Genomic DNA, 25,044 nt, shown 5'->3' on the forward strand with positions numbered 1-25,044 from the left:
TTTTTTTTTTATTCCTTTTCCCTATCTTCCTTTCTGTGCGAACACTCCCGAGACCCACCACTTTCACCCACCCCTGAAGAGGTCCGTGGGCCTCCGCCATGCAGGGCTTCCCCTCAACTCACCATGATGGCGGCAGGCAGCGGGTCTCGCCTATGTGGACGAGGCTCGAGGGGGAGCGGTGGCCGGGGAGAGCTGTGGAGTCCTCTGGTACGGCCACCCGGCCTCCAGTGGGTTGGAGGTGGAAGGGGAGCCGAAGACTGGCGGCGAGGCAGAGAAACCGGAGGTGAGCGGCTAGCCTGGAGGCACCGACGCACTGAGGCGTGGGCCGCGCGCTCCTGGGGGGGGGCTCCCGGTGCCGCGCATCCCCGCTTCTCAGCCAATGGGTGGCGGCGCCCCGACACCCCTGCGGGCGGGGCCCTGCCGAGGGGCGGTGCCTGGGAGCGGGTGCGCGCAGAAGGGGTGCCCGGCGCCATGGCGGGCCCTGCCTTGAGGGTATGGACTGGCCTCAGACAGGCACACGGCGCTTCCCAAGTGCCTTTGAACACCTCCCTGAAATAAGCATGCACCCTGACATACGTGGTAAAGGTTTGCTTTTGAAAAAAAAAAATGTTGGTGATAGATCGTAGTTTCAAGATGGCGTCCGGCGCCACCAGGGTTAGCGCCATTGCCCAGCCCCAAATGATGGAAATAGCTGCACAAGTAGCGGATAGGAACACATTTGTGGAAAACAGGGAAGGACATCTTCCCAGACCCGGCACCGGGAGGCATTTCCATTGCATCTTGAGGTCGATGGGGCTGGATTGAAGGGAAGGCCGGACGGGCCGCCTGGTTGAGCTTCCGGGAACCTTCTTCATTTTTTTTTTTCTCCTTCAGGAAACTGTCACTGAGTGCCTTATAGTATCAAGTGCAGCAGCAAATGCATGAGTATATTTCCCTCATGGAGTTTAAAATGTATCAGGAGGGTTTATGTTCCAAGATTTTCAGAAAGATGGTAGACCACCATAAAAATTCTAGAACATTCTCAAGATCAGGAAATGGTCTACATCAAAGGCAAGTTGTGTTGCAGTTGGATGCCATCACAACTTTGGGAACTACTTTAGTACCTTGTCTACCCGGGGGGTAACTGGGTCTGACTTTATTTTTACTTTTTTTTTGTTTTTTTTTTTTGTGCTGGTCCTGGGGCTTAAACTCAGGGCTTGGGCACCATCCCAGAGTTTTTTTTGCTCAAGGCTAGCGCTCTGTCACTTGAAGCCACAGGCTCACTTCTGGCTTTATTTTATTTTTTTGGTAGTTAATTGGAGATTAGAGTCTCATGGACTTTTCTGCCTGGGCTAGTTTAAAAAACACCATCCTCAGATCTCAGCCTCTTGAGTAGGTTAAGGTAGCAGGTTTGGGTCTGACTGTTTAATCCTCAAATTTCCCTTTCATACTGATAAAAACACATTAAAAATTTCCTTTCAAACGAACAAAATGATAAGACTTTTATTAGTGAAGCTCACTAATAACATTTAGTAATGCTGGGTAAAATAATAATGACTTATTTTTTAAACAATTTATAGCTAACCCTATAATAAATGAAAGAACACACAAGGTGAGAAAAATCAAAATAAGCTGAAAATCACAGCAGTGATAAACTAAGCTGTCTTTGGTCCTGGGGCTGGGTTTCAAGGTACCCTCCCCAGGAATTTTAGCACTGAACCAACTGATGGTTGGTTCTCATAGATGTATAAAGAGCAGTAGCTAAATAATTGTTGTGGCAGAGAGAGGTGGAACTGAGTACCCTGTAAAAGGCCATTCTTAACAGGCATCATCCTAAAAAAACAGGATTAGGTAAAATGGGAAACACTCACTGGCAGGCAGATCAGTAAACTTGGGCAAAAAGGGAAAGCACACACAATAATAATTTAGCACTGCCCTGCTTAAGTTGTGAAACCCTAGACATTATTTCATAACAATTTGGCATTTAAATTTGTGGCACTTGTAGGTTATTGGATTCTTAGAGTTAAAAAAATTGCCCTCCTGCCTCATTCCTCCCCGATCCTAACATCAAATATCTCAAACATGGTGCATCTAGAATGCCTGGCAAAAGCCAACAAAGCAACGTTAGAGGGGTACTCTACAAGCTAGACTGAAAGGGATTCTGTAAGAAAAGTACCCTTTAAAAATTAGCTCACAGTGGGCACCGGTAGCCCAGGCCTGTAATCATAGCTATTGAGGAGGCTGAGATCTGAGGATCAGGGTAGCTGGGTTCAAAGCCAGCCTGGGCAGGAAAGTCTGTGAGACACTGATTTCCAATTAACCACCAAAACCCGGCAAGTGACACTGTGGCTCAAGTGGTAAAGCACTTGTATTGAGCTGAAGAGCTCACAGACAGCGCCCAAACCCAGAGTTCAAGCCCCACAACTGACAAAAAAGGAAAAAAAAAGAAAAAAGCTCACAGTAAAAGAATTAAAAATAAATTAAATGCATATGCTGGGCTGAGAAGGTGGCTCAGTGGTAGTGTGCTTGCCTTGCATGCATGAGGCCCTGGGTTCGATTCCTCAGCACCACATAAGCAGAAAAAGCTGAAAGTGTTGCTGTGGCTCAAGTGGTAGAGTGTTGGCCTTGAGCTGAAGAGCTGAGGGACAGTGCCTAGGCCTACAGTTCAGGCCCCATGACCAAAAAAAAAAAAAAAAAAAGAATATGCCTTTTGGGTGATGGTGGCTCACTCCTATAATTCTAGCTATTCAGGATATTATGATCTAGGGATCACAGTTCCAGGTGAGCATGGGCAGAAAAAATACAAGATTCTACCTGCAATTAACCAGCAAAAAGCTGAAAGTGGAGGTGTACCTCAAGTTTCAATCCGGAGCTAAAAAGCTGAACTAGAGCATGAGTCCTTGAGTTCAAAGTTCTAGTACGAGCAACCTCCCCCCCCCAAAAAAAAAAAAAAAGCAAAAAGAGTATGTGCCAAGGCCTTATTCTAAAATTAGCTGAGGGTAAGATCCACCATCAGTGGGTTTTTGTTTTTGCTTTTCAATAATGTGTCTCAAGTTTCTGACGTTTGGAAATTTATCCAATAGAGTCTTGCTTCTCAAAGTGTGTTTATCAGACTAGAATTAGATTACCTGAATATGCTAGAATCTCAGTCTCTATTTTGGTCTGACTGAATCGGAATCTGAATTTTTATATGATCTCCAATAGCTTGACTGCAATTGAATTGGTGGCAGCTGAGGCTCTTTACTAGACCAATTCTGTGGACCTGATTTCATGGACTATTACTGGAACCTGACTATGGTCACTTTTGTGATTTTATAATCTGGCTACCCAGGAGATTTCAACAAAATCTTTCTTGCTTAAATCAACTGAAATTACTATGCTTGTTCCTTTACTGAAAAGGGTGATGACTGAGGTCAGCCACAGTGCTTGTTTTCTTGAAGTACTGATGTTTGAACTCAAGGTCTTGCACATGCATTATCACTTGAGACAGCCTCAGTACTTTTTTTGCTGTGATTAGTTTTGAGACAGGGTCTCACATTTTGCCTACCCAGGCCTGGGCTACCCTGATTCTCCTATTTATGCTTTCTACTGTAGTGGCAGTTGCACACTACCATGCCCAACTTTTTCTTTTGAGATGGAGTCTCATGAACGTTTTTGCCCAGGCTGGCCTGGAATATCAATCCTCCTGATCTCAGCTTCCCTTGTAGTTTAAAATTATACGCCCAAGCTATCAACACATGGCCAAAGTGTTTTTTTTAAGTTTAAAAAATTTTTATTTTAAATATATATTTTCATAAATACAGAACAAATTTTAACAGGAACTTATCTGCAGGAAACAATTTTTATTGTAAAAAATAATAACTATGATGAAGGTTTTTTTTTTTGCTGTTTTCTTGTAAGAAAAATCAACAAGCTTTTATCAAAGGTTAACAAAGGTAAGAAAAATTCAAAGGCATTTTGAAGCATTCAAGGAACATTTTGTAAATGACAAAACCACCAAGAGAGAGAAGATCCAGAAAAATTGACTTTGAGCACATAATCATTGATCAAAGTGAGAGTTTGGGTCAAAATCCTTTTTTTAATATATTTTTTTATTGTAAAGATACTGTACAGAGGGGTTACAGTTACACGAGTAAGGTAATGAGTACATTATTGAGCATTGTTACAACATCCTTTGTTTTCCCCTACCATCCCTCCCTCCCCACCTCCCTATTCTACCTTTTTTTAATTGTGAAAATACTTTACAGAGGGGTTACAATATGTAATTGTAATAAGTACAAGGTAATAAGTACATTTCTTATCAAGCATTGTTGCCAAAGTGTTTTTAAGAAGAATCAGATAAAATGATGGCTCCTTAGTTTTTTTTTAATGTAACAATGTCCCTCTATTGCTTCCATACTTTAAGTAAGGTTCCACTACTTAGCAGAAAATCCATTTGATAGTGATGTTTTATGAAGAGAATCAAAGAAAGGGCAGCAAGATGACCCATAGGTAAGATAATTCAGCAGGAACAGATATTGAGAGTCAACAATCACTTGGAAGAGTGTGACTTGTACTCTCAGAAGTCCCACAGAGATATAAAGAGACTTGTACTATTTCCACTGTATGTGAGCTGGGATTTGAGCCCATCCCACTTAAGTTTCAAAGTATGGTGCTTCAGCTTCTACTTGATTATGTCACAACTCTCCTTGTTCACCTTTAACCCTAATGCTGCATAAACACTCATTTTACCCAGTCTCCTAAGCCAGTTTCCTGAATTTGGGGGTTGGTCTCACTAAGTTGACCAAATTTTCATAATGGCCTCATAAAACTTGCCTAAACACATAACTCTGAAAAATGATTAACTTGTAAAAAGTAATAGGAATGATGAGAGGCACTGATAATTGATGTGGGATTTTCTGCGTGCCAGAGGTTATGGTAATCATTTTCTGTTACTTCATTTAACCTTATAACAATAAGGTTAGAAAAGAAAGCGGTTGAAAACAGATGTTGAATAGTGTGCTCAAGATCATACTGTTGGTGCATCAGAGCTGCAGTTTAAACCCAGTCATCCCTTATAGTGCTTGAGAAGCACTGTATTAGCAAACTACATGGAGCAAAAAAGGACTAGCACCTTGGATGAAGTTCTGTATTAAATCCCTGGTTTTCTTAACAATAGTCAAAGAAGGAGGTTTGAAATTTCTTTTTCGTGTGTGTGTGTGTGTGTGTGTGTGTGTGTGTGTGCGCGCGCGCGCGCTCGCGCATACACACATGCCCGTGCACACCAGCCCTGAGGCTTGAACTCAGGGCCTGGGCACTGTCCCTGAGCTTTTTTGGCTCAAGGCTAGTGCTCTACCATTTGAGCCACAGCTCCACTTCTGGCTTTTTGTGTATGTGTGTGTGTATGTGGTTAATTGGAGTCTCACAGACTTTGCTGCCCAGCCTGGCTTTGAATTGTAATCCTCATAGCTCAGTCTCCTGAAGAACTAGGATTATAGGTATGAGCCACCAATACTCAGTGAAATCTCTAGTTTCTTCTGGTGTGTCTGCATTAATAAGCAAGATTTCATATATCCCATCAAACTGAAGCAAACCCCCAAATCTAAACCCAAACCAACTGTTGTCTGAATATTTGTGCTCCTCCAACCCCTATTTGTAAGCTGAATCCTGACCCCTAGGGCCATGGTGTCAGAAGGCAGGGTCTTTAGGAGTTGATTAGAACCTGAAGGCTTTCTGAAGGATTGGCTAAAGCCCTTACAAAAAAGGGACCGCCTTCTACTATGTAAGAACACAGTGAAAGGTGGCTGTTGCAGCTGGGAAGGTGGCTCAGTGGTAGAGTGCTTGCCTTGCATCCGTGAGGCCCTGGGTTCGATTCCTTAGCACCACATAAAAAGATGGAAGTGTTGCTGTGTTTCTAGTGTTAGAGCACTAGCTCTTGAGCTGAAGAGCTGAGGGACAGTGCCCAGGCCCAGAGTTTAGGCACCACTATGACAAAAGACAAAAAAAAAAAAGTTGGTTGTCTACAATGCAGGAAAGAGTGCTCATTGACACCCTTGTCTTGTACTCCCCAATTTCTAGGACTGTGACAAGTACATTTCTATTGTTTCTAAGCCAGTTATTTTAAGGTATTTTTGTAATAGCAATTTAAACAAAGACAGAAAATTGGTACTGGGAGTGGAGTGTTGTTTGATAAATACCTAATGATGTGGACATTTCTTTGGAATAGGTAATAGGTAGAGGCTAGAAATTTTCAAGCACATTGTGATGAAGGAAGGGACCTGACTCTAAAAGGTGGCCTCTGGTGAAGGATCAGAGAGGAGGAAATCTATAGAGAAAACCTCTATCTTCTTAGAAAATACCTTTGTGTTTGTGAGCAGAATGTTGGTAGCAATGTGGAGAGTAAAGGCCATTCTGATGAGATCTTAGAAATGAGCAACTTGTTATTGATACTAGAAGGAAAAGTTGTCTTTGTTATAAAATGGCAGTGAACTTGTGTGAATCATGCTCATGTCCTAGTGTTATATGGAGTATGATTTTGATATAGCAGCCTCAACAGGATAAGACAAGGGCTTAGTTCACTTTGTGCTCCTATAATAGAATACCGAGACTGGGTAATTTATTAAATAGAGATAGAAAACTATTTCTTACAGTTCTGGAATCTGGAAAGTCCAGTCAGTATCAAGGTGCCAGTATCTGGTAAGGGTCTTGTGTTAACCCATGGTAGAAGGCAGAATGGCAAGAGAATGCAAGAAGCAGAAGAGGGGCAGACAGAAACAGAAACAGACAGAAGAGGGGAACAGAGAGAGGATAGGGTTTCAACTCATCCTTTTGTCAGGAACTTGTATCCCTTGATAGCTTACTCATTCCTGTGATAATGACATTAATTCATTAATCCCATGAGGACCGAATCCCTTCACAAAGATCCTGCCTCTAACACTGTTGCTTTGGGGATTAAGCCTCTGCTGCAGGCACTTTGAACAACACTGAATTAGCAGTGAACCCATGTCAGTTAATTGGTCCAATCCAACTGCCCTTGAGGAAGCTGTCAACTGGTTAAGTTAATGGAGGAACTTACCACATTTCCTTCTGAGTTTGTCTGATAGCAACCTATCTGAATACCGTTCCCAAGTGCCAGGATCAAGTCTAAGGATCTTATGGTCTTTGAAATGATTTAGAGGGACCTTACATCTAGCCTTGGTCCTCACCACTGGCTCCTTGTTCAAATACATACTATACCAGTCACTTTGGTGGATACAACTTCAACATGGGGGCATCACTGAGCAAACCTCTAAAAATCAGAGAAGCTGTGAACATTTGTGGACAGAGCAGGGAGAAAAAAGTTGATAGAACCTACTCATCATCCTTTCCTAAGTCCTAGGCAGCCACTTTCATCTCCATTTCTGTAGTTTCTGCTTACTTCCTTTTCTTTTTCTTATCCATTTCTTTTTTATTTAGAAATAGACTTTTAATAAGCATACATAACTTATTATACATACATATGGTTGAGGCTTGAAAATGTAAAATTTTTGTAGACCTTGAAACTAATGATGCATGTAATTTGAAAGTCAGCAAATTCCATTTTCCTTTAAAATTAGTTTTCCTATACCAATATAAAGTCAGAAAATATCCAGAAAGTGGCAGAATGATCCAGGCTCCACTTAAATAGACCAATATTTCTTATCCATTTCTGAAACTACAAGGAAGGCATGAATATTTCTTTCTTTAAAAAATTAAAAGCATCAAAGCTAAGGTTTAAATCCTTTTTGACTATGAATTTTGCTTCCCTGAACACTCTCTATGAATCCTATCAGGTTTTTTGCTAGACATACTTTTTTTTTATAACTTTATTCCAAATATTTAATACGTGTACTTGGAGAAAGTATTTGTTTTTATAGAAAATATGGTATTTTAAACCATATATAGATAAATGTATACTTACGCTTTATACTTAGAAACCTAGTATCTTGTGTATATTTTAGATATAAATGAAATCATATGTATTGATTTTCCCTTTAATTTACTTTTCCTTTTTGAAATACTTGGATTTGAACCAAGGACCTTGAAATTTCTTGATCTACACTCCCATACTTTTCTCATTTACTAATGTAATTCTGCTGGGCCCTAGTGGCTCACACCTGCATTCCTAGCTACTCTGGAAGTTGAGATCTGAGGATTGAGGTTAGAAACATGCTCAGACAGAAGAGTCACAGAACTCTATTTCAAACCAGTCATCAAAATGCTGGACTGGAGTTGAGTCGCAAGTGGCAGAACACCAGCCATGACTGAAGAAAAACAAAGGAGAGTGTGAGGCCCTCATACTAGGTACCAGCACACATAAAAAAATGTAACTCAGAAGCTTCTTATATTGGACTGGGAACATGGATTAAATGGTAGAGTGTCTAGAAAACATGAAGCCTCAAGTTCAAACTTGCAAAGAAAGTTCAGTACTGAAATTCAGTACTGAAATTTCTAATATCAGTACATAGATTAACTAGTCACTTTAAAATATTTTTTTATTTGCTTCTTTATTGCTTACTTGCTTTCTTATTCTTCAGCCACTTGCTAGTACTTTTTTTTTTTTTTTTTTGGCTGGTCCTGGGGCTTGAACTCTGGGCCTGGCCACTGCCCTTGAGCAAATTTTGCTCAAGGCTAGCACTCTACCACTTGAGCCACAGTGACACTTCTTTTTCTATGATTAATCAGAGATAAGTCTCATGGACTTTTCTGCCCTGGCTGGCTTCGAACTGTGACCCTCAAATCTCAGCCTCCTGAATAGCTAGGATTATAGGCATGAGCCACGCACCACTATTTTTTTTTTTTGGTTATTTTTGAGATAGGGTCTCATTTTGACCTGAGCTAGAATGGACTATGATCTTCCTAGTTGTATATCCTTTTAGCTGCTAGGAAGACAGGCATTTCCCACTGTGACCGGCCATTGTGCTTTTACTGTAGTCAGGATAACAGGTATCTACTACTGTGCCTAGCCATTGGTTGAGATGGAATCTCTCAAACTTTTATGCCTGGGCAGGTCTCCAATTGTGATCCCCAATCTTTACCATCTAGGTAGCTAGGATTATAGGCTTGAGACATTGTGCTACTATCCAATCACTTTTACCTGTGGCACATTTTTTCATAACATGAGTATGCTATCATTATTAACCATTCTGTGGTTAATGGACATTTAAATTGTTTTAATTTTTCATTGTTACAAATAAAGCACAATGAGTGAGTCCTCAGTTGTCCATCCACTTGGCAATGTTGACATTTCCTTTTGCAGTTTGTCAGCCTGATGGGCAAAAAATGGCATCTCATTTTTACTTTACTTTGCATTTCCCTAATTGTTTATTGAGTTGAACCTTTTGTTACTGTTTGTTAAATGTTCTGTTCAGATACCTCTTCTGCAAGTGGCTTTCATAGTCTGTGACCATTTTCATGGGAAGGGAGGTGGCTTGTCTTTCTTGTAGTGTTTGTGGGGGTCTGATTTCTTTTTCTGTTTTCCCCTGCAGCCTCTCTGACAAAGGGGGCAGAAGTATTGGGCCTCTTTGAATGTCAAGTTCAGTGTAATGAAGTAGAGCTATATTTCTTTTCCTAAACTGGAGAGAGTTAAACCACAACAAAAAGAGAAAAATGCATCTTTGGTGCTAAACATCAACTGTTGAAACTTTTAGTGCCTTTGCATGTCTCAAGTCTTTTCTAGATAGCTTTCTTTTTGCCAGTGATGGGGCTTGAATTCAGGGGTTTGGTGCTGTCCCTGAGCTTTTTGCTCAAGGATAACTGCTCTGCCACTGAGCCACAGCACCACTTCTGGTTTTCTGGTGGTTAATTGGAGATAAGAGTCTCACATACTTTCTGTCTGGGCTGGCTTTGAACTGTGATCCTCAGATCTCAGCATCCCAAGTAGCAGGATTACAGATGTGAACCACCAGTGTCTGGCTTTCATAGGTATCTTCCTATACCAGACAACAGGGGCTATTTATGTCAATTAGTTCCTTATTTTCAAAAGATGTTAAGTGTACAAGAAATTTCCAAAGATAGAGAGGAATTTTCTATACAATGATTGAGTGTGTGTGTGTGTGTGTGTGTGTGTGTATGTATATAATGATATTGGAGTTTGAACTCAGGGCCTTACACTGGCTAGCCAGGAGCTCTGCCACATGAGCTATGCCTCCAATCACACACACACACACACACACACACGTATACATTTAAAATAAATATATATTTAAAACGTATATATTTTAAACACACACATATATATTTGTTTAAAAAAGTTCTTGTTTTCATATTCTAAGTGCTTCTAGTAGGTATGCAACCAGCATATACATGACCTTAAATCACCATCAAATTTTACTATCAGTGTATTGTTTTTCTTTACTTACTAATATTTATGGGTTCACCAATAATAACCTTGTCAAATTACACTGAAGTAGTTCAGCATTTCAGGTGAAATACTGCCAAAAAAACAGACCCCCACCATACTCACGCAACAATGACACTGAGCAAGCTCCTTACTATTCCTTTCCCATAAAAAGGAAATTAAAAAAAGGAAATAATACTTAGAAGATCAGAATACAGTAGGTAGGAAGATAGTTCTATGATGTTGAACACCATGCCTGGTACATGAAAAACTATCAGGCATGCCAGTCATTTCCTTCCACCTCTAAGTCTCCTTCTCAAAGACTCTACCCCTGTCACAGCTCCAGAGGAGATTCTGGACACTTCAGATGCTTTTTGGGTTTAAGTTATAGTATTACCAAACTATTAGTCTTGTGGAAAGTGATTAAATGGTTACTAATTAAAAATAAAACTAAAGCTGGAAGCCAGGAGCCAGTTGCTCATACCTGTAATCCTAGCTACTCAAGAGATCTGAGAATCTCATTTCAAAGCCAGCCTGAGCAGGAAAGTCTGTGACACTCTTGACCTCCAATTAACCATCAGAAAACTAAGTGGTGGTATGGCTCAAAGTGGTAGATCACTAATCTTAAGCAAAAGAGTTCAGGGAAAGCCCTCAGGCCCTGAGTTCAAGCACATCAACTGACAAAACAACAAAACAACTAAAGCTGGGCTTAAGTGATTCATTCATATAATCCTAGCTACATAGGAAGCTTAGATCTGGAAGATTGAGGGTTGAGGTCAACAGCAGGGCAGAAAAGTTCTCTACACTGCATCTCCAAAATAACCACCAAAAAGCAGGGAGAGGTGTGGTTCAAGTAGAAGACTACCAACCAAACAAGTATGAGGTCCTCATTTCAAACTCCAATATAGCAAAGCAAAACTAAGCTAAATGAATATGAAGTCTGATGTAAGCAGTTCTAGTATTTTATCCAGGCTGATTGATACCATGGCCCTGAAGTGGCTCCTTGGGAGTGGGTTAGTACATGAAACATGTTTACAAATGCAGCAGAATCCAGCACATGGAAGGGAAAGACTATCATCCCATGACTTCTTTTTTGGAGAGAAAAATCTTTTCTAGTGGGCTTTCTTTCATGTTTCATTGGGCAGAGCTATGTGGTGTGTCTACTTTCAGCCCAGAGGGACTCTGAGTAAGCCCTTATGTGGCATGAAGGAAGTCCTCTGGTCATAATTAATCTAAGCCAGTTTTGATTGATCTCTTAGGCCTGTGTATTTTCCCACTGAATGAGCAGTGGGTATTATTGTCTAGAAAGAACAGGGTATGATTACAACTAGGCATCACCCTTGGACAACTTTCTTATGGCCACAGTCAATTGGATGGGAGTGAACATTGATCCCTGCTGAGTCAATCACTTCTCTTCCATTAGATTGTCATTAAACGCCCCAAGAGCAGTACTTCCTGATTGTAGTGCCTTGTAATACAGCTGGACTTTACAACCTTATATTTTATGTTACATCCCTGAATCTTCCTAGTACTCTGTTTAGTGTGTTTCTGTTTCTTGAAATTGAATGAGTTTATATTATGCTTTAGACTCATATATGTGGTACCTTACTAATAATCACTTAAGATAATACCATTAGAACATTAAAGGACTTTGTTTTCTAATGGTTTCATACATTTCTTTCATCTCATATTTGCACATAGCTTACAAATTTCTTAAGGCAGAAGTCAACATATACATTATTTCCCATATTTCTTTTGTGGTATGTGTGTATATATATATGTGTACCATATCAAGTACTCAGCTTGTTTGCTCTGCTGGCACCCCAGCCTGTATTTTGTTTATTTTTTTGCTGGTTGGAGATGGAGTCTCTCAGACTTCTCTGCCCTGGCTGACTATGAACCATGAACTTTAGATTCCAGCCTCCTGAGTAGCTAGGATTGTTAAGTATGAACCACTGGCACCCTGGTCCCATAGTTATTAAAACACTATTAAAACAGGGCATTGGTGGCTCATGCTTATAATCTTAGCTACCCTGGAGGCTGAGATTTGAGGAGCACAGTTGGAAGCTAGCCTGGGAAGGAAAGGTCATGAGACTCTTACCTCCAATTAACCAAAAAAAAGTCAGAAGCAGAGCTGTGGTTCAAATGGTAGAGTGCTTGCCTTACACAAAAAAAGGTTAGGGACAGTGCCCAGGCCCTGAGGTAAAGCCTTGTAAGCTATGTGCAAATATGAGATGAAAAATGTATAAAACCATTAGAAAACAAAGTAAGTCCTTTAATATTCTAATGGTATTATCTTAAGTGATTATCAGTAAGGTACCACATATATGAGTCTAAAGCATAATATAAACTCATTCAATTTCAAGAAACAGAAACACACTAAACAGAGTACTGGGAAGATTCAGGGATGTAACATAAAATATAAGGTTGTAAAGTCCAGCTGTATTACAAGGCACCTGAGGTAAAGGACTGGCACAAAGAAAACAAAACAAAAAATACTATTATCAACAAAGTATAATGAAAATCCCTTAACATATATTGATTGATTAATTGGTTAGTTTTTATTTTAAGCTGTTCTAGAAGCAAATGAAAGGGGAAACACCAGGCATATTCTTTACTAGATCTAGCAACATGAAGTTCCAGATTGGTGGTTTGATTAATTTGTATAATATACTGAATTTACCAGAGCTAAAATATGGAACCAACCCGGATGCCCCTCAGTAGATGAATGGATCAAGAAAATGTGGTATATATATAATGGAGTTCTATATCTCCATCAGAAAGAATGACATCACCCCATTTGTTAGGAAAAGGAAAGACTTGGAAAAAATTATATTAAGTGAAGTAAGCCAGGCCCAAAGAAACATAGTCCCATTGTTTCCCTTATTTGCAATGACTATTACATGTCTAGGACAAGCAGAGAAGGTCAAAGGCTATATAATATGATCATATAAGATGATGTTAAGTGAAAGGTACCCCAAGACAAGGACACAAGTGATTTTTTTCTTTCTTGCTATTGTTTTTAATGTACTTATAATGCACTATGTGATTCTTTTGTTTCTTTTGTATGTTCTCCCCCCACGGTATAACCCCTGTATTTGATTCCGGTATTCTGCATCTAGTATATACATTTTTGTAATCTGGGGAGGGGAAGGGATATAATGGAATGCTTAAATGGGGATGCAGGTTGATCCATTGCGATGATGAGAAGTACGGGACACTATGTTGAAAATGAACTTTACAACTGCGGGAGGGGGGGTAGGGGGGAGAGGGAGGAGTTGGGGAGGTGGAGAGGGAAGGGATGGTAGGGGAAAAACAAAGAAGGAGGTAACAATGCTCAATAGGAAATGTACTCATTACCCTACTCATGTAACTATAACTCCTCTGTACAGTATTTTTACAATGAATATATATATATATATATATAATATAGTGAATTTATATTGATTGGAGATAAGAATTTCATGGACTTTCCTTTCTGGGCTGACTTTGAACTGTGATCTTCACATATCAGCCTTCTGAGTAGCTAGGATTATAAGCATGAGCCACCAGAGCTCACTGATTTTGTTATCTTTCCTAAGAAGGGCTGTGAGTCCCAGCCCTGGATCTGTCTTCTTTATGCTAGTCTAAATCTTTCGTAGTTCCCACACAGGAAGCAGATTATGCTCAGCATCTGTGAGAAAAATAAGGTTATAATTTCAAAACAGGAAATCATGAAAAAGTGTATTTGGCCAATCAGTATGTGTTTCTTAATTTCACTCTCTTTAAGCATTTATTACAAATCAACTTTCACCTTCTAGACACCAACTTTGATCTTCATGGAACAGTGTATAAGTTGGATTTTGATTTTATCTTACAAGAAAGTTTAACACATTTTTAAAGCATGTAGACTACCAAATTATAAATATTCCCTTAATGAACTTTAAAAGAAGTGGAGTTGTGGCTCTGAAGTAGATCAAAGTTACCCCACTTGGCAAAGGGACTTTCTAGCATCCCGTTGCTGGAATGTAGCCTCCATCCTGTTGTGCAAATGTAGCCTGGTGGGGTTGTTGCTAGAATGTGGGTTGGGGACAGACTAGGTGGGGCTGTCTGACTGGATAACAGGAAATCCATAAGGTAATACAAAAAGGGTAGTAGCAGTACTTCCTGATTTCAGCACAACTAGAAAGAAATTGACCACTTGGTCAGAAGTTGATGTCAGATAACTGACAGGGTGTATATCTCATTAATGCCTACTTGTGTGTAACCAACTTGTATAAAACCTAGAGTCTCCCCTCCCTTGGGATCCAAACTTCTTTCTAGCACTAGCCTGGTTTGGGTCTAAAAAATAATCATGATCTTGCTAGTCTGCACTTCTGCAACAGTTCAAGTGTTAGAGTGCCAGCTTTGAACCAGAAAGCTAAGGGACCCAGTTCAAGCCCTGCACATGTGTGTGTGCTTGCTTGGATATATTATAAATATAAAATTATTTGAATTTGTGTGATTGCTCATTGTTTACAAGGAGTGCTACTCTGCTAATGCACCAGCCAAATGTTTAATGGGTTTTTGTGCAGACTGACAAGTAAAAACAATTTTTTCCCAAATCCAATATCCCCAAAACTTTTGTTTCAAGTCACAAATTAGACAAAGCTGTTTCTTCCTAATACTGAACACTGAATTTTATATCAAACAGCCTCTGTTTAATACTCTTCTTTATAAAACAAAATATTAGAAATTTTTTTGTAAAAACAGTTAACTTCAATAGGTTCCAGATGTTGCAACTAAATCACAGATGTATCTAAAATAACAAAATAAGGAATGCATTTTTTTGTTCCAAGCAGAAACAATAGTCACTTAGCCACAAAAATCCTGTGATGTTACATCTGTAAACAAACATCTGTAAACAAAGTTCTGTGCTTTAAGACTCCAGGTTTCCTGGGTACCACAGTCCTATCATGGACTGACAGCAGGTGCACCTTCACCCTCAGTGGGATCAATCAATCAATCTGCTTTTCTTGGACAATGCATTACAGTGTCCAGGGGTGGTAGTGGGTATCACTTTGCGAAGAAGGAGCTAGTTAGTGGTTTATCTTGTTCTCTTCTCTGGCTTACATGCTGCTAAGAGAGCTGCTCTGGTAGTGGGGTGCAATCTACACAGGTGTTTAGCCAAATGACAAACCAACCTTTGGTGTTCTGAGCCAATTCTGTTTAGGAGCTGTTTGTTTCTGCAACAAGCTTAACTCTCCTGACACCTCATTTGGGACTAATTGAAGGTACTTTATGATTTTAAGCTTAAAGGAAATGCACTATACATTTGATTTATTTCCCAAATTGGATTCCATGGTTGGCTAAAGTTGTTCTATGCATGATAGTATTTAGTGGGGGGTGGGGCTGGGGGCACAATGGTTCACACTGTAGTCCTAGCTACTTGGAAGCTGGCGATCAGGAGGAGTATAATTTGAGGACAGTCCTGGAAGAAAGTTAGTGAAACCTCATATTACTATATAAGCTGAGTGTGGTCATCCATGTCTGCAATCCAGTTACACAGGAAGTGTAGGTAGGAGGATTATGATCTGAGGCTTGCTGGGACAGAAGTGTGATACCATTATCTAGATAGAAGTGTGATACCATTATCTAAAAAATGGTCTGGAGGTGTTGCTCAAGTAGTAGAGCATATGCCTAACAAACATGAAGCCCTGAGTTCAGACCCAGTAACATCAGACAAAACAAGAAAATGATGGTACCAAATTTCCTCTTTTTTTGTTATCTGATTTTTTTTTAATTGAAATAGTTTCTCTTGTGCTTCTTAACTAGCCGGGCATTCCACTGCACCACTGTTGATGTCATCTATGATATCATGAGGGTGGTGGTCATCAACATTATACCCCACAGACTGGGCAGTGCCTAGGATTTCCTTAATGGTTCCAGAAAGTTCTCTGGCTAAAGATTGGTGCTGCATCTGCTGGGTAATGTTGACAATCTCATCAAAAGAGATGTTTCCACTGTGTTTAATGTTTTTCTGTTACTTTCTGTCTCTTGGTGGTTCCTTTAGGGCTTTGATAATCAAGGCAGAGGTAGAAGGTACCACCTCTATCTGGGCCTGTCTGTTCTGAATGGTCAGCTTCACTGTAATCCTTAGACCCTTCCAGTCCCCTGTCGCCTTGACGATGTCATCACCTACTTTTCTTGGAGACAGACCCAGGGGGCCGATCTTGGGGGCCAGGGCGGACGTGGCGCCGACCTCGCCATGGGTGCACCTCAGGTACACGACTTTGATTTCCTTGGGATCAAACTTAGGCAGCATGACAGAGGTGGCTGCTGTCGGATGAACCTGGATTCGGGGAGACCGAAGAAAGTTGCACCTTTGCCTCCTCCGAGCCGAAAGACGAAAAGCCAATTACCAAATGCCAAATGGTATTTATTATTAGCTGCATGGCATAATGTAGCACTTATTAAATGGGATGACATTCCTAAAAATCCCTCTTACTTTGTAATAATATTATTTACTAATTGATGCTTTTCTTAACCTACTTCAGAGTTGTATGCTACAACAAATTCCTTCACTTGGAACATTCACTAATCATTTTGCCTAATGTAGTCAATGATGAGTTAGTTACCTTCTTTGCATGTACAGTCACACATAACATAAAATAAAAATGAAGGTGACATGAGTCTTGAACTGGCACAAGGTAGAAAACTGTTGCAGAGTAGTTCTAGACAGCATAGATCAAGAGTTTCCAGGACAGAGAGGTATTTTGGGGCAGGGACTGGGAAAAACTAGTTAAAAGACGGATAGTACACAAGTAAGACACCATAAGCTCCCCTAGAATCAACCCAATGACTGACAAAAAAGGCTAAGATCAGAGGATCACAATTTGAGGCCAGCCCAGGCAGAAAAATCCACAAGACTCCATCTTCAAAATAACCAACAACAAAGCTGGGCTGGAAGTGTGTGTGTGTGTGTGTGTGTGTGTGTGTGTGTGTGTGTGTGCGCTTATGTATGTATGTATGTGTATATACACACATATTGATTATATATATATATATATATATATATATATGGAGAGAGAGAGAGATCAATTATCTAAGACAAACGAGTAAATGCTGCCTATGCAGCACAGTGCAGAGGAATAAAAAAACATCTAGATGCTTGACGTACATCTGATCTCCTGGGGAACAGGTGAATGCTGGGGAGTTGAACTCAGGGCCTAGGTGCTGTCCCTGAGCTCTTTTGCTCAAGGCTAGCACTCTACCACTTTGAGTCTCAGCATGACTTCCAGTTTTCTGGTAGTTAATTGGAGAAAAGAGTCTCAAAACCTGCCTGGGCTGGTTTTGAACCATGATCCTTAAATCTCACCCTCCTGAGTAGCTAGGATTACAAGCATGGGCCACCAGTGCCTGGCTGATCTTAGTCTTCTGAGTAGCTAGGATTACAAGCCATTGGTATCCAGGAAAAAGAAACTCTTACATATTTCAACCCAAGGAAACTGAAACCCAGAAATCTCTACATATGAATTTTCACAGCAATGTTATTCCTAACAGCCAAAAGTGGAAACCCTTCCAATGTCCATCAATTGATGGATGAATAAACAAAAAATAGTATATGCTCAATACAATGGAAATTATTCACAAATTAAATGAAGTTTTGCAGCATGGATGAGCTTGAAGACGTTACACTGCGAAACATTACACTAAGAGTAATAATCAGACAGGAAAGGACTCACATCATTTCATTTGTAAGAAATGCCTCAAGAAGTCAGACCCATGCAGACAGAAAACTAAATTAATGTTTACCAAAAACTGGAGGACAGGATAAGTGGGACATGACTCCTAGTAATCAGAGTGGGGTTTCTTTGGGGGAGGTGTGATAAAAAATATTCTAAAATTAGTAGTGATGGTTGCATGGTTTGTGAATCTACTAAAAATGACTCTAAAGGTTGTGGTATGTTACATCTCAATAAAAATAAACTTGTAATAATATTTAGTTTTGATTATACATAAAATATCCTCTCTACACTTATTTCTTTGAAAAGAAGAAAGTTTTAAACTAAATGCAGAACTATTATTTGTTTATTTATTTAGTGCTGAGATCAAACCCAGGGCCTTGTATGTCTTAGACTGATATTCTACCCCTGAGCCACATCACTATGTCTAAAGATAGACTTGATAGCCAGGCACTGCTAGCTCACACTAGTAATCTTAGCTATTCAGGAGTCTGAGATCTGAGGATTAATGTTTAAAGCTGGCCTGGGCAGACAAATCCATGAGAGTCTTTTCTCCAATTAACCACCAAAAAGCCTGAAGTGGAGGTATGGTTCAAGTGGTAGAACCTCAGCCTTGAGTGATAAAAACATGTGAGAGTTTAGGACCGTGAGTTCAAGCCCAAGTACTGGCACAAAAAGTTTGATAGTTTTGAACTGTGTCTTTATAAGCAAAGCAATGATTGTTTCAAAGTGAAAATAAAAACTCAGTAGACTTTGTTTTCTTTCATTCTTTTTCAATAGCATTCTTTTATTGCATCATTGAAATATCACAAATTAGTTATCAGGATTCTGGATGGAGTTTCTGAAGATGGGTTAATAACTTAGATCTTATTCATCAGCCTGTTGAACTATTCCTTTTTCAGAAAACACAGTTACCATCCAAAATTTTTCTGATATCCTTGTTTTTAACTGTTGTTGCTTGCTGAATCAAAGCAGCTGAATTTGAGACGAGTTCATTATTATTTCCTTCAAGGATTGATTCCTTTCTGGGCTTCAGATACGGAACAAGCAACACCTGTCCTTATCTGTACTCTTTGGATGTATTTCTCACCCAAGAGGTTTTAGGTTTCAACTAGAGACCCATTCTCCTGAATAACAACATTGATGGGGAAGTGAGCTTACACAGACCTCACCTTGTAACACCCTTGATCATGTTGTGTACATGACTACAGATAGTGTTCACAGTGGCCAGTTACTTTCAGTTTCCCTACCCTGGAGTCTCTCTCTCTCTCTCTCTCTCTTTTGCTTTCCAAGGTTGACTGAGTTCTACGTTGACGTGGTTGAAATCCCTCTGCAAGCTTCATGCCCTTCTTGATTATGGTGTGTCCCTTCAGAGTGATGTTAACATTTTCTGGAATGTTGACAGCCTGATAGCTGAGAATGGTCTTCATTCTCACAGTAGATGGGGCAAAGTGACTTTATTTTCTAACATCAACAAAAAGACAAAAACAGCTATTCAGGATGAAATAGTAACAATTTGTAGAGGCATGCCTTTATAGTCCTTAAACATACCAAAGGTCACTGGCCATATCTACAGTACTGGAGAAATTAGATGTGTGTGTGTGTGTGTGTGTGTGTGTGTGTGTGTGTGTGTATGTGTGTATTCTGTCTTGTTATACTATTTATGTGGTTTGAACTCAGGGCCATATGCTTTTTTTCAGCTAGTGTTCTACCACTTGAGCTTGCTTCCAGTCCATCTTTTTGCTGGGTATTTGGAGATAGAATCTCTCAGAATGTCTGGGGCTTGGCTCTGAAATGGAGTCTTCCAGATCTTAGCCTCCTGAACAACTAAAATTATAGATGCAAGTCACTGGTACCTGGCTAGTACCATAATTTTCTTTTTTTTTTCTTTTTTTGTCAGTCGTGGGGCTTGAACTCTGGGCCTGGGCGCTGTCCCTCAGCTCTTCAGCTCAAGGCGAGCGCTCTACCACTTGAGCTACAGCGCCACTTCCTAATACCATAATTTTCAAATATTAGGCAGCCTCATGCTTTTGAATAAATCACAAACACATCACACAAAATTTGGTGAAGCATAAGTTATTTTTAAAAGTAAAATATTATTTTTGTATCATTTATTTGTAACATAATATTTTTTTTCATTTTACAAATGAAATCTTAGTCCTTGGCTCAAGTGGTTGATCAATGTGACCATTTTTGCTGTCTCCATTAATGTAATCTAGACATGTATTAGATAATGAGCTTTCATTTATATCCTTCTTGTCATCAAATTTCACCTTCCAAAGTGTTTCGTGTTTAAGCGAATTTGGGAACTGCTGGTATGGCATAGTTCTCTGTATGCCTTTACCACAGAAAGCTATACTTAGCAATATGTCATATAGTGAAACAGAAATTAGCAGTTCCCAAACCCAGGGGCTGGAAGTATATACCTTAGTGGTAGAGCACTTGCCTAACAAACATGGGGCCCTTAGTTTAAGCCTCAGCATTGCAAGGAAAAAGAATAAAATTCCAACAACAACTCTCAACTCTCAATTGCTTTAAAAAAAAAGAAGCAAGCTTCATTTTGTGTTTATACTCCATATATAAGATGGGTCAGGAGGAGATCAGTCTCCACAGTCTCTTGGAGAGGAGAGAGTTGCAATGTTGTTCAGAGGCTACTAAATTCACCCTCTAAGGGAGAACATCCCTCTCTTTCTTTCATTGCACAGAATAAAGCAAGTTATAGAAGCATACCTAAATTCAGAGGAGACAGAAATGTATAGTCCTGCTATGTGCCCGAAAGAAGAGAACCTGGCTGTTGAACTGCCCTAAGGTCTGCCTTCTGGTTTAGTTGTGGTCTAGTCAAACTCACCCCCATTAAATTTCCATCTTATTAGTGTCGATATTACAATAGTAAAGAAGAGTAGATGAAATTAATTTTAATTATGTATCTTATTTTAACCAACTTCTCTAAACTATTTTAATTATATAGCTAGTAAAATCATTGAGCTATTTCATTATTTTGTAGCAAGACTTTGAAATCTGAAATATGTTTTACATACAGAATATCTCAGTTTGGACTAGCCACATTACTATTATTCAGAAGCCACGTGTAGTTGCTGGTAGTTATTTTATAGTGTAGTCTTCGTATTTATGGCTTAGGAACATGTCTCTGAACACTTCCACAGATGTGAGATTTTCTTGAAGAGACTTGTTTTAATTTAGAAATTTAAAATGTTTAATTATTATGAAAATTGCTCTGGAAAATGGGTCATGTTAACCGTATGGTTCTGCTTGTTGCCTGAATATTACCTTGAACTCCAGTATCTGGAGATTTCATTCCTAGTTCCAGAAGATACTAGTTGAAAGGCTTTAAGTCATGTAACTTTCATTTCCCTTGTCTGTAACATGATGAGATTCTCTAAAATGCCGTTTTTTGGAGATTTTAGGATGGTTTTCCATTTATCAGGGCTAGGGCTGAATTTTAGTGTTGTTGTTTGGTTCAGGAAATGGCCTTATGTATTGATTATGCGTCAAGTAACCCTCTAGGTGTTTGGGTCACTTTTCCCCTCATGGCTAGACACCAAAGTCAATTATTACTATGAAGCCATTGGCAAATGGGTGTTCCAAATTGAGTGGTATGGACACTTACAAATGCTGTCCAGAACATAGCCCCTTAGAAGAGTTAGTGAATTTTAGGATTTAGAATCAAGAATCAGCAATAGTTGTATGTAAAGGGAATCTGATGGATTCCCTCTGCCAGTATTTCTATTGTACTCCCACTGGCATTTCACCTCAAGTCAGGGAAGAGCCCAGGGTTCACAACTGATTAATGATCTACAAAGTATTTCAGAGTTCAGAGGAATAATTTGAACAGCACAAGGGAGGGGAATGAGAACTTCCTGCTTTCACTTTGTGGTCCGTGAACTAGTTAGTAGAGAAGAAGCTGACATCTGTTGGACCTGGCTTCTGCATGCCCTCTGCTCCACTTGGGTGGATTTGGGCACAGGAAGGCCCTTGCTGAAAGGATCTGGGTACAGGTTATGCATTCCCTAGAGGTGGCAGCCCAGTCATCTGTAGACCTAGGTATCTCCACCACTCATGTTTCTTCTATGGATTTCTAAAGGATTTTTACAGCAATGGAAACCTAGCTTTTTCCTGTGGCCTGCCCTGAACTCACATTCCAGGCAAATTTCATTTCCTCCAATTATTCACAGTCTCCTCTCAGATAAGCCAGCAGTGCTAATTAGCAGTGTTCATTTACTGTCACCCTGGGACATGAGAATAAAGAATTTAGAACCAAGTCACTAGATGAGGGTAATTCATTATGAATGTACAGGGGAAAATGGTTTACTTGAACTAATAATGGCTTCTTACCATACATAAATTGAGTTCATACAGTATTTCCTAGTCTCTGTCTTCATGACTAGTTTTATGAGAATCTCTAATTTAAGTTGTTGGGTCCTTGCATAGCTCAGGGAGGTGAGAAATTAGGAACTTAAATAATACTGTTTACAATCTGAGCAAAGGTACTCTTTCCTTCCTTCTCTCCCTCCCTTCTTTCTTCTCTACCTCCTTCCCTCCCTCCCTCCCTACCTCCCTCCCTCCCTTCCTTCAATCTGTCCTGGTTCTGGGCTTTTGAATTCAGGACCTGAATGCTGTTCCTTTTTGCTCAAGGTTGGCACACCTACCACTTGAGACACAGCATTCTGGTGGTTAAATGGAGATGAGTCTCCTGGGCTGGCTTTGAACCTCTTTCCTCAGATCTCAGCCTCCTGAGTAGCTAAGATTACAGTTGTGAGCTGCCAGTGCCTGGCTAATGATACCACTTATTAAATGTTCTGTAGGAATTCTCTAATCTTCCACATTTTTTCTTTTTAATTAATTAAGTAACTTTATTAACCTCAAGTAGTTGTACAAAGGGGTTTCAATTCAACATTTCAGTTTGTGCATACAATATCCTCTTTTTTCCCAACCCATTCCACATATTTCTTACTCCTCTGGTGTTAGTTCATACTCAGGTTGAATTTCCTTTTAAGAAAGGCCCCTTGTTTTAAAAAACAAAACACATAAATATGATAAGGGGGACAAAAGAGTGTGTGGTTCAGCTTTTCTTCCAACTGAGATGCCCTATCAGTAAATTTCTTCCTTGGATCAATTTCTGGGAGCAGAGCAAAATGAAATGTGTACTGTGAGTTCAGGTGAGGTGAAGTGAGGCTGTTTACTTGTCAGAATATCTGTATTTTTCTTCTTCTGCTGCTGGTGTTTATTTCTGGCTCTGAGTGCCAGACGGTGTTATTGAATGGGCTAGAGTCAAGTTGAGAGTGTCATTCATATTGGCTAGCTCTTTTTTTGTGATAGTTGGTCGTGACAGGATGGAAGATGCCTAGGATATTAGTAGAGCCCATCGCTGGGTGTCTGTTTCCAGAGACAATTACTTTAGGTGAGGGACCCCCTGGATGTCGGTGGCACATGCCAATAGGCCAGTAGGGATAGATAAAAGGGGAAGAAGCAAGCCCATGGCCCATACACTCCCTGGTTTCTCAGGCCATGCCTTCCACCTTGATGTTCTGCCCAAAAGCCTGAACCAGTTCCCCAGAGGCTGAAACTTTTCCTCCTTAAGTTGATTCACTCAGGGATTTATCACAGTGCCAAAAGCCTAACTATTACATTATTCTTTGCAACCCCTATGTGTATGGGGCAGGGGAGTGTCAAGACCTCTTCAAATGAAAGATAGCTCAGGGTTGGGGTATGGGTCCAGTGGTAAAGCACTTGCCTGGCCAGCTCAATCTTCAGCATCACAAACAAACAAAACCAAGATAGTCCAGCTCACTGAGGTTTCTTTGGGTCCTACTGTCTTTTCAGGACACTGGGTGCTCCCTATTGCTTCTCTGCATTCCCATCTGTCCATCCCTAGTCTTTGCTCTACCTCACTGCTTTACTGCCTTGGCTGGCCTGAACCTACTGACCTCATACTGCGCTGTTACTCTCCATGTTCTTGCTGAATGAACTATTCTTTCTTCCCTCTTTATTGCTAGATGAACCTTAATCTTTAAGACACAACCTGAATTTCTCTTCTTTCTCAAATTCCTTGGAAAATTCCCTGCTCCCATTCCTACCACTGGCCAGAAGTAGCTGCTACCTCCCACTGTACTTGCAAAGCCTACTGATTCTATATACTGATTCAGTTAGTAACTGAACGGTTTCATAGTGCCAGGTGGCCTCATGCAATCACAAATTTCTTAAGTTTTCTGAAGCTTTAGCCTTATCATCTGTAAACACTGAGTAAAAACAGTCCTACCTCATGAGACCATTGCAAAAGATGGCACACGCCTTTAGTAGAACACCTGGCACACAAAATCAACTCGGTCAAAGGCAGTTACTATCATTGTTATTATAATTGATATCATAATTATTCATGATGTGGAACACTGACAAAATACCACTTGCTTGGCAAGATTTAATAATGAGAACTAAAGATATAGTCTGTCTTTGCTTTACTTTGCTTATTTTAGTGGTTCTAGGGATTGGACTTGGCCTTTTGCTTGCAAGGCAAATACTCTAGCACTTGAACCATGTCCTCAGTCTTTTTTCTTGAAGTTTTCTTTTTCAAATAGAGTCTCAAACTTTTTCCTGGGCCAGCCTTGAGTCATGATCCTCTGCCTCTTGAATAGCGGGGATTACAGCCATAATGAGCCACCCTACCTGGACATCTTCCATCCTGCCTTCCCTCGCTCCCTCGCTCCCTCCCTCGCTCCCTCCCTCCCTCGCTCCCTCGCTCGCTCCCTCGCTCCCTCCCTCGCTCCCTCCCTCCCTCCCTCCCTCCATTCCTCTCTCCCTCCCTCCCTCCCTCCCTTCTGTGCCAGTAATAGGGCTTGAACTCAGGGCCTGGGTGCTGCCCTTTAGATTTTTCACTCATGACTGGCATGTTACCACTTGAGCTACAGCTCCACTTCGGACATTCTGGTGATTAATTGGAGATAAGAGTCTCATGGACTTTCCTGTCTAGGCTGGCTTTGAACTTCAGTCCTCAGGTCTCAGCTTCCGGAT

At 40.3% G+C, this 25,044-nt stretch overlaps 1 protein-coding gene and 2 pseudogenes across 1 annotated transcript in view; all 3 read right to left on the minus strand.

Moving 5' to 3' along the window:
* The window catches only part of Dazl (deleted in azoospermia-like), a 19,586-nt gene extending 19,113 nt beyond the window's left edge, over positions 1–473 (minus strand). The window contains exon 1 of the mRNA XM_013022105.1: positions 123–473. Coding sequence (XP_012877559.1) covers positions 123–473 — 351 coding nt within the window. The remainder of the gene's footprint in view (positions 1–122) is intronic.
* Positions 474–16,075: 15,602 nt separating this feature from the next.
* LOC105989885 lies at positions 16,076–16,613 on the minus strand (annotated as a pseudogene).
* A 2,192-nt stretch (positions 16,614–18,805) lies between these two features.
* LOC105989889 lies at positions 18,806–19,448 on the minus strand (annotated as a pseudogene).
* Positions 19,449–25,044: the final 5,596 nt, after the last annotated feature.

The sequence above is a fragment of the Dipodomys ordii genome, unplaced genomic scaffold (assembly GCF_000151885.1).
Source record: "Dipodomys ordii isolate 6190 unplaced genomic scaffold, Dord_2.0 Scaffold60, whole genome shotgun sequence".
Taxonomy (NCBI): Eukaryota; Metazoa; Chordata; class Mammalia; order Rodentia; family Heteromyidae; genus Dipodomys; species Dipodomys ordii.